The sequence below is a fragment of the Lolium rigidum genome, unplaced genomic scaffold, assembly GCF_022539505.1.
Source record: "Lolium rigidum isolate FL_2022 unplaced genomic scaffold, APGP_CSIRO_Lrig_0.1 contig_56041_1, whole genome shotgun sequence".
Classification (NCBI taxonomy): domain Eukaryota; kingdom Viridiplantae; phylum Streptophyta; class Magnoliopsida; order Poales; family Poaceae; genus Lolium; species Lolium rigidum.
In genome coordinates this window covers 452-11885 of record NW_025900968.1, presented here as the reverse complement: position 1 = coordinate 11885, position 11434 = coordinate 452, and the positions used below count along the sequence as shown (strand labels likewise).

General features: G+C 42.5%; 2 protein-coding genes across 3 annotated transcripts; both read left to right on the top strand.

The window, feature by feature from the left end:
- Positions 1–5110: 5110 nt before the first annotated feature.
- Positions 5111–7077, top strand: LOC124681787 (chitinase-like protein 1). The gene is made up of 3 exons (XM_047216609.1): positions 5111–5551; positions 6181–6337; positions 6432–7077. The coding sequence occupies exons 1-3, from the start codon at positions 5200–5202 to the stop codon at positions 6835–6837; spliced, it is 915 nt and encodes a 304-aa protein (XP_047072565.1). The 5' UTR covers positions 5111–5199; the 3' UTR covers positions 6838–7077.
- Positions 7078–7558: 481 nt separating this feature from the next.
- On the top strand, positions 7559–10709 carry LOC124681785 (putative L-ascorbate peroxidase 6). 2 transcript variants are annotated; one of them, XM_047216607.1, is made up of 11 exons: positions 7559–7694; positions 7772–7899; positions 8244–8343; positions 8671–8798; positions 8957–9027; positions 9157–9199; positions 9283–9379; positions 9497–9580; positions 9750–9871; positions 9963–10023; positions 10417–10709. In XM_047216607.1, exons 1-11 carry the CDS (start codon positions 7627–7629, stop codon positions 10517–10519), a joined length of 1005 nt encoding a protein of 334 aa, XP_047072563.1. In that variant the 5' UTR covers positions 7559–7626; the 3' UTR covers positions 10520–10709. The 2 variants fall into 2 exon arrangements, with proteins under 2 accessions (XP_047072563.1, XP_047072564.1); XM_047216608.1 differs by having other exon boundaries at positions 7565–7694; positions 7787–7899.
- The last annotated feature ends 725 nt before the right edge of the window (positions 10710–11434 follow it).

Genomic DNA, 11434 nt, shown 5'->3' with positions numbered 1-11434 from the left:
CGTTGTTTTGTCATCGGTAGTTAACCAACATCGATTATAGAGTAAAATTGGGCACGTTATTCCAATCCCTTACGTACTACTCCCTCTGTTCCATTCTATAGTACCTATTGTTTTTTGGCACGGAAATTAGCGCAAGAGTATTTTTTACACAAGACCTCTAGCTGAACGATTTGAGATCAACGTAAAATTTGGTAAATCCATATCTTCCTAACTTACCATAACAAATATGGGAGCTGAACGATTTGGGAGCTGAGCCGGGAGGGAGTAATTGAAAAAAAGTTAAGCTACAACCTTATATTCTGAAACAAATGCCAAAAATCTATAGGCACTATAGAAAGGAATGGAGGGAGTATCATTTTCACATGGCTTCACTCGAAGTCTTGAAGGACCCGATATAGAAGAAGATATCGGATGATTACGACAACTTGGAGAAAACATCGGCAACAGAACATTCGAGTAGTACAACTTGAGTCTAACCACAGTTGCAAGCATCCGTGCCTAAACTCTGGGGCTACTCCCATCGGGAGCGCTGGACGCGCACCCGATAAAAATATGCTCTTGATTACAAAATGATGAGAAAGGATCAAGACTTTTCGGCAACTATGGACATTCGGCAGAAGACAATTTTAGTCCCTATCCGAAGCTTTACTTTGGCCAGTCACTTGGAGTTGGAGGCTACTGACGTGGGCATTACCCTTCGGGTAACTAGTATTATGCTACCTCCTATGGCCCAACCAAGGGCCCATGAAGATCACCTACCGACCAAGGTGGGCCAATATGTCGGTTCCGATGAAGGATTCTTGACGGATAAGGCAGGAAGACGTTAAACAAGGAAAGATTAGAAATAGAACTCTTTGTAACCTAGTCGAACCCGGACAGAACTCTCGAGACCTAGCCTACAATATAAGGGCCAGGAAGGGTCTCCCGAGGGACACACAATCATAACAGATGGATTCATCACAAGTCTAGAGCTAGATCATTAGAATCTTAGCCTCTCGGTGAGATCTTAGTCATAGCCTTCGGCTACCCCATTGTAACTCGATATATTCGATAATCAAGACCAAACAAGCAGGAAGTAAGGTTTTACCTCATTGACGGCCCCGAACCTGGGTAAATCTCTCTCCCTATTTGTTTGGTATCTGATGTCTCGTGTCAGCCTGCAGGATTCCGTCAATCCTAAGCCCCAATAGGTGGGCATTGCCGAGGAGCACTCTCGTCATATTGGTTAGCAGAAACGACAAGAAAGCAGTAGTAGTAAAGTACATTTTTGGTGTTTTTGGGTATATAGTTTGCTATAAAAATAAAGTGCGGAAAGTAAATAGAAAATAAGTAAAAGCTCTCGATGAGAGAAAAGCCCAATCCTCTATGTAGCAAGAGGACAAGCTAAGTGTGTGTGTGCTTATATGAGACTAAAGTTTCTGAGGACGGCATGGATTCACTAGCATCCGAGTTCTAAACAACGCGGTAAATATCTTGTGAAGCTTTATTTAATTAGGGGCAAAGCCTTAGTTAGGTGCAGCCATAGGCATGTGAAAATAGACCCCTTATCATGGGTCCTAGAGCCATTTTCATGTGAAAGTATAGGAATCATTAAGACATAAATGTCCCATCATAGCCATAAGATTTAGGGTCCCCGACATAAACCCCTCTAATGCAACCCATAGTGTTGGAAGACGGTTTCTATCATTCCGACCCCTCCAACACGAATGCATTACATCAAAGTGCAGCCCTATGAGCCCATATAGGTGAAGCAATAAGCAGTTGACGTTCGCATAAAACCATCATAGAACAACAGAAAAGAAGAAAACTTGACCAAATACTCATTGCACATCATATAGAATCATAGCCAGATCATCATATGCCCTCAGGAACGTGGGGAACTACTCACAAGTGTCAAACATGATACGGACCAGAGGCATAATGGTTCCAACACAATCTGAATATATAATCTCCCCACCAAATAATGATAAAGTACCAATCACGAACATGCAATAACACTAAAAACAATATCTGGGGTTCAATTCAACACAAACTATGAGGGGATGATGTCGATCTCGTAGATGGAGATGGTGGTGATGATGGTGCCGTTGGAGATGTAGATGGAGATGCCTCCTCCCAAGCCAAGGAGGAGTGGGGATGTCGATGGCGTCGATTTCCCCTTCACCGGAGGCACCGGTGCAGCAGGATCTTCCCTCTCCCGGAGTAGGAGAGAACTTTCGCCTTCGCCTCCGCCTCAATAAATCTCGGGAAAAATATGGCTTAGGTTTTTGGGTGAAACGGAGCTTCTAGAATAAAAGGGGCCCCGAGGCGACGCTCGAGGAGCAAACGGGCATGGGTGCCGCGCCCTCCCTGTTTGGGCGTGCCACCAGGTGCCGTTCGCACCTCATGGCCCCTCTCGCGTGGTTCTTTCGCTCACGACCTTTCTTCGGGTGAAAAACTGATCATGTATTTTTCCATTGATTTTTTGCGATCCATAAAGTCCTGAAACAAATAAAATACGAAAAAGGAGGTTTTCTGCCGGCCTCACAGGAATTAAATACCAATGAAGGGGACGTTGTAGGAAAGTTCCGGAAATCATCTAAAATGCATAAATAACAATGTATGAAGGCAAATAACAATGAAAACTAATCATGTATGTTGCAATAATAATGATGTAAAATGCACGTATCATAAACACATCGTGGGTCGTCTCCGCTACCGTTCCCCCGGTCGTCTAGCTCCCTTTACAATTGTTATTTATTCGTTCCACTTGTTTGTGTGCATTGTATCATTGTAGGAATACTTTACATTCAAAAGCAATCACATTTACATTCCGCTTCCGCATTAAAATTGAAAAAGGGATAAAATTTGCATAGCGCATATTCACCCCCCTCTAGTCGCGTCTAATACCCATTCACTCATCTTGAACTTTCCCTTCTCAACCTTGATGACGATCACCACTGATGCCATCCTCTCACAGGTCATATGAAATCTTTACTTTTGATGCATGCTCATGGAAAGATACCTAAACCACATAGACAACACAAATACCATATATAATGGGTTAGTTCATGAAGCATATTTGATAAAAGCTTACCACACCAAAAGGTCCCATTTGGTACATTCAGCCTTGTCAATCATTTCTAACCATTACTTTGGCTCATATGCTTTGGGGGCCGTCGCCGAATCCCTGCGAGATAGTAGTGTCGGTTGTCGCCATGGTCATCGCACCAGCTAGCTAGACCTATCGGCAGCGATGACACCGCCGATTCGACCGAGGTACACTCCAGTTCGGGATTTGGTTTTTCTAATTACGATCCTTTCCGTTCTAGCTTCCCATTGCGACTGCGAGGATCTGCATGATGAGATAAAACTATGTGTTGAAGGGTTGAACATCGCAGTTGAGAGAAGAAGGAAGCAAGGGAAAAAAGTGAAGATGTTTGAAGGAGAAAGGATGAATATGGAACTACAATTGACAGATATTGTCCACAAACAGAAGATGATCAGACAAGTTGAAGATGAAGAAGATTAAAAAATATGCTCGGGACATGGAAAATAGGCTTCATTATGCTTTGGAATTCGTTGTAATCCTAATAGGTGCTGTAATAGCACTTTTAGGTTTATCTAGGTGCAAGTAGTGGATATATTTCTGAACAATCCCGATGGATGAAAACTCAAAATAATGTAGCGGCCAAAAAATTGGAGAAAAAACTTGGAAATAGTTCACACATAGTTAATATCAAAAAGAACGTTTGCGAGTTGTACAAAACGCAAACGATTTCTCTGTTACTGATATTGTGCCATTTTGTAGGCCTATAGTGGCCCAACAACTACAAACCCTATAAAATTTCTCGTATCAATAAGGACCGGTAACCTTATTCGATCTCATTCCACTCCACAGCCGCCTCCCTCTAGTCCCCGGAAAACTCACCTGGTCAGCGAGGCGGAAGCTATCTTCTGGCCGGAGATTTTCCTCGACGGAATGCCGATGACCTACTGGAAGGTACGTTGGCCGGGCCTGCCGCTGACAAAACCGGTCAAGCCAGCTTGTCCTTGCCCTCCTCCACGGACCAACCCGTCCTCACGCTCCACCTCGATCGGTTCCATAAGGTTTACGATCTTATTTTCGACATATTTAACTTATATTTATAGCATGCTTCTACTATATGAATGGATCTATCTATAGATTGTTAGTCATGTTTGTACCACCGATCTACTCTAAGCACAATTGGATGTTCATATCACAGATCTACCACTCTATGCACTTGCCTGTTTATAGCACAGATCTACTCTAGAATGGATCTTAGCTTTTGTTCGATCTATATGTTCTATTATGTAAGCTAGGTAGATCTGTAGATAACTACTTTTCTATTTGTTTTAAGTTATTAACTTGAGCTATGTTTTTATAATATGAATGATATTTTGGTGTCACTTCATAATAATTGACATCCTCGGCTTTGCACAATCACCTATGAATAGAAAGACAAATCATTTTAAGTTGCATCTATTTAATTTTGAATTTTGTATTCTTATGTCTAATTCCAATGATTGTTTTCTGATGTTTGTCGGTCTTGTACCATGAATCTAGCAACAAGGAGTGTGAGAATGCATGCATATGGGGTGGCGATGTGGAGTGTGAGTATTGCGCTCAATCTCTTCCTCCACCAGATGGCAGAGACACAACAAATAGAAAGTGACAACAGAGATGGGTGGAGGAGATGCATCGTTGCAAGATGAACTATGTGTGCAAATATCTCATTTTTATAGCTAGGAACTGAATCTATGTTGTGATACATGTATACAAATGTACAATTAAACAAATAAGTTTTGCAATGTATTTGCATGCAATGTTGAGTTATGACCTACCGTGTACAACTAGTAATTGGAAAAAAAGTGTTATTGCAATGTATTTGTTTAATTTGATGTTGAACCAATAATTTTGAACTTTCACTGAACTTCAGTTTAGGCACGTTTCCATTCTAGTAAATCCCATCTGTTGGTAATTCCCACTTTGAAATCCGAAATGCATAACTCTCGAAAAAAGGAATCCGAAATGCATTCACAAAAACAGGTTTTCAGCGTCCGGAAGGGGAAGGCCCTGCAACAAATGACGAAAATGCCCCGGAACAGCCACCGGGAACCGGCCTCCCCCCTGCGCGTCGACGGCTACCAACCAGCTTCCCCTTCCTCATCTCCCCCGCAAATCAGGCGGCGACGGCAATGAGGATGGCTCGGGCGGCGTCGTTTCTTCTGCTTCTGACGCTGCTGGCGGCGGCGGACGCGAGGAGACAGAAGGACGGCGAGAATGCGTGCGACAAGGGGTGGGAGTGCAGCGGCAGCAGCTTCTGCTGCAACGAGACCATCACCGACTACTTCAAGGCCTACCAGTTCGAGGAGCTCTTCCCCAAGCGCAACGACTCCCTCGCCCACGCCGCCGGCTTCTGGAGCTACCGGGCCTTCATCACCGCCGCCGCCCTCTTCGAGCCTCGCGGGTTCGGCACCACCGGCGGCAAGGAGATGGGCGTGAAGGAGGTCGCCGCCTTCCTCGGCCATGTCGGAGCCAAGACTTCGTGTACGCTTCTCCTCTCTGCTCCTCAATCTTATCCACCCTGATGTGCCGCGGGGTCTTAAAGAATTAAAGAATTGGAGATCTGTCGGTAACAGTTAGTCATAGGCTTCATGAATACTGAGCTGGGCTGCCGGGTCTGAAACTCTGAACCAGATGTGGATTAGGTGTTTACTCTCCATTTCAGTTTTGTTTTGTCAGAACAGTTCTTCGTGTAGATTTCAAGCTTGGCATCTGCAATTTTGCACCTGAATATGGGGGAAAATTAAAGAAAGCAAGCTTTTCGATCTGATTTTAAACCCATATGGGATTCATATAGAGCATCGTTAGTACTCCCTCTGATTCAAGTTACTTGTCACAGATTTAGGTAAAATGTTGACTAAAATCTGTCCAGGTTCGTTGAATCTGCAACAAGTAATTCGGATCAGAGGGAGTAGTACAGCGTCTATCAAGTTTTACTAGTGCAGTAGTATAATTTTGTACAAGTGATTGAATATCGTCAGTAGATTCAGTCTAATCGTGCCACTTGGAATATAACACATACAATTATTTAACATAGTGTCAAATGTATGAGAAACCTAAAGACGATAGTCAAGAGTAGTATCTCACAAATACTGGAGTGGCTACTCCTGCAGGTGGACATAGTGGCGCCACCAATGGTTCATTGGCTTGGGGACTTTGCTACAAACGTGAATTGAGCCCAAGCCAGAGCTATTGTGACGACAGCAACGAATTGTACCGTTGTGCTGAAGGAGTTGAGTACTATGGTCGTGGCGCCCTTCCTGTTTACTGGTCAAGCCGATATGTTACTCCTCTCAGTTGTTGTTTATTAGGAATTAGCTGGGCCAACCTATTGATTTTGTATCTGCTTGTAAACGATCTGCAGGAACTACAACTACGGTATCGTGGGTAAGGGCATAAAGCAGGATCTGTTGAACCACCCAGAGTTATTGGAACAAAATGCGACCCTAGCATTTGAAGCGGCAATCTGGAGGTGGATGACTCCAATGAAGAGGAGGCAGCCATCAGCGCATGATGTCTTTGTTGGCAACTGGAAACCAACCAAGAAAGACACCTTGTCCAAGAGGTATCCTGGCTTTGGTGCTACCATGAACATCTTGTATGGCGATCTCATATGTGGTAAAGGGACCATTGACCGTATGAATGTCATTATATCCCACTATCAACATTATCTTAATTTGATGGGAGTTGGGGCTCAGCAGTCTGGAGATAACTTGGATTGTGCCGACCAAGTTCCATTCAATCCGTCATCAAAGAATCCAGACTCATGAGCAAGTTGCATGTCAGATCTATGTATATTTCCTTTAAGGCACATCCATCTTGCTTCCCAAACTATAGTATTCTTGTATGCGAATCTATAAGGTATATTATTTAGTAGATCTGAGGACTACTATTGCGTCCGGGAAATTTGTGATCTACTTATGTAAGCTCGTAATCTTCTCTCACTATGTGATTTTGCCCTGCATATTACAGGAGAAAAATTACATTCTAACATGTGACGCCTTTGGTACTGTCGTAGTCTCGTGGATATGGTTTCAGCAACACATCTTTCATTGTTCTCTTGTTATGTGGACATGATTGACGTGTAACAATGATAACTTCTAATCGAACTGTGTGGAGGGATCTTGTCTTACTTTGTTTTCTGAATTCCTTCAGCTACACTGTTTTTTCTTCGAATTTTCTCTATTTTGGAGTAATATTTTGATGTTAATTTTGTAAGGCACAAACAGTGAAACCAGACTTTTGTTGTAAAAGTGAAACATACATGGAGCATATGTGTGGAAAAAATCCAACATACAGACAATAACTCAAAATCTATTGTGAATTTACTGAGATAATATGTGTACGGAGTTCAGAGGCATATTCTTGCAAAACTGCAGATGGATTGATATTTACCACTGAAACAGCTTATCCAAGTGCCTTCCTGGGGACCGTCCTCTGGACACCACACATGGGCCTGGATAGCCAGGTACAGATAGACTGACTAGAGAGTTGTGTCTTTTTCCTCTTCCATTTCAAGGCAGTAGAATTGGCATTCAAACAAGGCAAGCACGAAGGGGATGGAGCTCACCAGCATCCCCCATCTTGCCTCCTCCTCCAGCTTCTTCTTCTCCAGCTGCACCTGCAGGTAATGCTTGCTCCCCTCTGATGCTCTCATGCCTACCATGCAATCATGTGTACATGGAAGGCTAATAACATGCACAGACTGTTATGCTACAGGGGTAGAAGAACTGGGAAGGGGGCGATAATTGTGTTTGCTGCTGGTAGTAGGTGCAGTGCTGATGCTGCATGTTCGGAGCCCATTGAGCAGCAAAATGTAGACCACCTTTCAGGTACGTGGCAGTTGCAAATTTCTGAGTAAGTGACGCTGTTTCATGTCAAGAGTAATGACGCAATCTGTCACAGTTCCTTGTTTCTTTGGGGAATCTTCATCATGAACATCGTTCCTGATAGAGAGTAATATACTTCCCAGCAGGAGTTCTCAGGATTCAGACTACTTTTGATGGTTGCCTAGTTGCTACAGTTGGACACTATTCATCACTTCTATTTTCTCTCACAATAAACTTGTATTGCCAACCAGCCATTTGAGTAAACAATAGATAGCGAGAATTCTGAAAATTCTTCTAGTTCGTGTTAATACAATGCTGGCCAATTAATTTTTCCTTGTTTATAATAGTGGCCTCAGGTCCTGCAAATACCCACTGTTATAGAAGGAGAGACTTTGCTGCTGTTGCTCTGCTCCCTTTTCTACTTCCTAATGTTGATATGGCGAGTGCGTAAGTCTTCAACCACTATTACACTCCTATGTTGCACTTAATTTCCATAGCTGTGAGTTCCTAACAAGCAAATGCCATGGTCAATAGCGTAGACTAGGATCAAAATATAAAATGGATTATAGACCACTCAAATGTACCTGCAATAGCGATTTGCAGAGAGAGTAACCTACTCAAAGTTGTTTATCACTCTTTAAACATAACTATAAACTTTGAGGTAGTTGTTTATTCTATAAACATAACTATGAACTTTGAGGTAGTTGTTTCTTGCACTTTAAACATCACTATGACAACTTAGAGAAGTTCCCTAATTACGGTTTTACTTTACAGGGCTGAGCTATATGTTGGATCAGTTATTCAAAACGGCGTGAGGAATGTTTTAACCAAGGTCAAAGCTGCTGGTGTGCTTCGTTTAGTTTTCCATGACGCAGGGACTTTTGATGTTGGTGACAAATCAGGTTAAAATCTTATTCGTCTGTTATCAAAGTTTAATAAAGTTTCTGAGCATGGAGTACATGTGCTTAAAGAGTATGGTTCGTGAATCATGATATCTAAAATATGTATTCTTGCAAAGTAGAAGATAATAGATAAAAGTACTGGTGACAATATCTTGCAGGTGGCATGAATGGCTCCATAATCTATGAAGTTGACAGGCCTGAAAACACTGGACTAAGTAAACCTTTAAAGGTTTTTTTGTTCTTCAGAAAGTACCTTTACAGCACATCTTTCTTCTTTGCTTGTTGTCATAGATAGTGCCATTTCCTACTAGAACACCTACCTTGACATATCTGTTTCATTGCTTTTAAAACTGAACAGATACTACGAAAAGCAAAAGAAGGAATCGACCAGGTTCAGCAAGGTATGTACTCCACGCATGTGTTATCTGTATTTAACTTAACCTTTTCTCTATCCTGAAGTCAAACCTATTATCGTTCCGTATAGTGTCATGGGCGGACTTGATTGCAGTGGCTGGTGCCGAGGCAGTTGCACTTTGCGGAGGACCTGAAATTCCAGTAAGGCTAGGTCGATTAGATTCCAGGTGCAACATAGTGGCTTGCTCATTTTTATAGCTTCCCTTACAAAACTTTCACCTATTCCAGAGGCGTTTCTGTTTGGTATTTATATATTCTTCTGAAATAACACGTTCCTCATGTAGCACTGCTGATCCTGCTGGTAAACTCCCTGAGGAAACATTGGATATAGTTGCCTTGAAAACATCATTCAGCAAAAAGGGCTTTTCGTGAGTCCCGCTTTTGTCCAACAACTTCTGTGAATTTCTGTTATGTTTTGTATAGTTCATAATGAAACATGGCTCTGCTGGCCAAAGTATAATTTTCCCCAATATTTTGCCAATTATTCCATAAAGCAGCTCATGCACATCCGTGTCTAAGCAAATTGATACTTGGCAGGGTACAGGAGATGGTTGCTTTGTCTGGAGCACACACAATTGGGGGTAAAGGATTCGGGAATCCAAATGCTTTTGATAACACCTATTTCAAAATACTCCTCGAGAAGCCACAACCGACTTCATGTAAGTGATTGTGATATTACCACCGTGCCTTCAACTCCCTTTGTAAACCATCCTGATGCAATGTACTTATGTGTGGTGTTCTTTTGTGAAGCCGGCATGCCTATAGGGCTGCCCACGGATTGGGCACTCACTAAAGATGACGAATGCTTAAGGTATTCTGTTGAACCAGACAGCCGACTTCTTTTCGATAAAGAAAAAAAATCCGGTTTTGCTTAACTTTACATATCTTTTTTAAGGTTCATGACTATCTTAGAACTGAATTATTTGGTTTGTATGAAGAAACTTCTGAGAAGTTCGGGGTAGTCCTAGCTTATAATATGGTGCAGATCATTCACACTCTTCGAAACACCATTCACTTGCCCTTCGGTTTATCTTGACCGAGGGTTTAATTTTTATAATACAAGTACCTGGGAATTAACAAACTTGCTGTTAGACTTAGTGTGAAGTTAAACAATCTAGGCTAGATGGACCTTTAGCAATTTTCTCTGCATATTTACAGCAGTGATCGGCTCACTGACATCGGAGATTCTAAACTGGACTTGCAGATGGGTCAATATCTATGCGGAGGACCAGGATAAATTTTTCGCCGACTTCAGGGATGCATACACCAAGCTTGTAAATAGCGGAGCCTCTTGGAGAACGGCTTAGTTCGAATTAGCAAGTCCTCTTACTGTCGAAATTTAGGTGTCATTCCGACCTCTGCATCTGTTGATGCACAAAACTGTAGAATTATTAAGTTTGTAAAACTTTGCTCGCAGCATGTGCTTGCGCATTCTTTAGCGCTGCGCTGAATATTGATGTGGCTCGTCTGGAGATAAGGAAATTTACAGAAAACTAAGTGTTGTTTCTCGCGCTGCGCGCACAATTGTGTACTACATTTTTCCGATAAAAGAAATATATTAGTATCACGAAGATATAAATTACATCTAGCCTCTGCAACAAAATCGTGCCCTAATGGTAACACAGCTGCCAAAAAAATAACCACATAAAAGAAAAGTCCTGCTACAGCGATCTATTCCTTATAACAGCGGACTGAACGCCACCAAGACATCACAAGAAATCCATATTTTCTAAAAGCGACGCCTACAAGAAAAGAACAGTGCACAAACGCCGTCTCACTCTGATCATAGATTATAGGTTTTCATCCAGGAGAAAATGTGCGCTCACAAAACAATGTCTTCAACAAGGACATCGCTAGGCACAACCAATTAAGACCAGATCTTGGATTTTCACCTTGCAAGTTTAGACTCTGACTCCTGCGTTGTCGCCACCACTTGGCGATGCCACTTCTCCAAGTCACGGATCACCAAGCCAAAACCTCATCGCCACCAGGACTCGAATCACTATTACTAGTCCTCAGATCTTAGCCCCTATGCCATTCTCCACGACTGACTTCACCATGGGACTAAAGATATGTCCCATGATGGCAACAAACTGCGAAGCTTCGCATCGCTCCCTCCGAAATCAAACGGTCTAAAAAAAACATGGTTGCGCGCGACCGAATCCTATCTGATCTGGAAATCTCCAGGTATATCGTCCATTGGAGATCGCCGGCAAAACTTA

Coding starts and splice junctions, on each gene's coding strand:
- LOC124681787 (XM_047216609.1), top strand. CDS start 5,200: ATGAGGATGGCTCGGGCGGCGTCGTTTCTTCTGCTTCTGACGCTGCTG. Junction 5,552..6,180: donor TGTCGGAGCCAAGACTTCGT/GTACGCTTCTCC, acceptor CTACTCCTGCAG/GTGGACATAGTGGCGCCACC. Junction 6,338..6,431: donor GGCGCCCTTCCTGTTTACTG/GTCAAGCCGATA, acceptor AACGATCTGCAG/GAACTACAACTACGGTATCG.
- LOC124681785 (XM_047216607.1), top strand. CDS start 7,627: ATGGAGCTCACCAGCATCCCCCATCTTGCCTCCTCCTCCAGCTTCTTC. Junction 8,344..8,670: donor AATGTTGATATGGCGAGTGC/GTAAGTCTTCAA, acceptor TTTACTTTACAG/GGCTGAGCTATATGTTGGAT. Junction 9,581..9,749: donor TTCAGCAAAAAGGGCTTTTC/GTGAGTCCCGCT, acceptor GATACTTGGCAG/GGTACAGGAGATGGTTGCTT.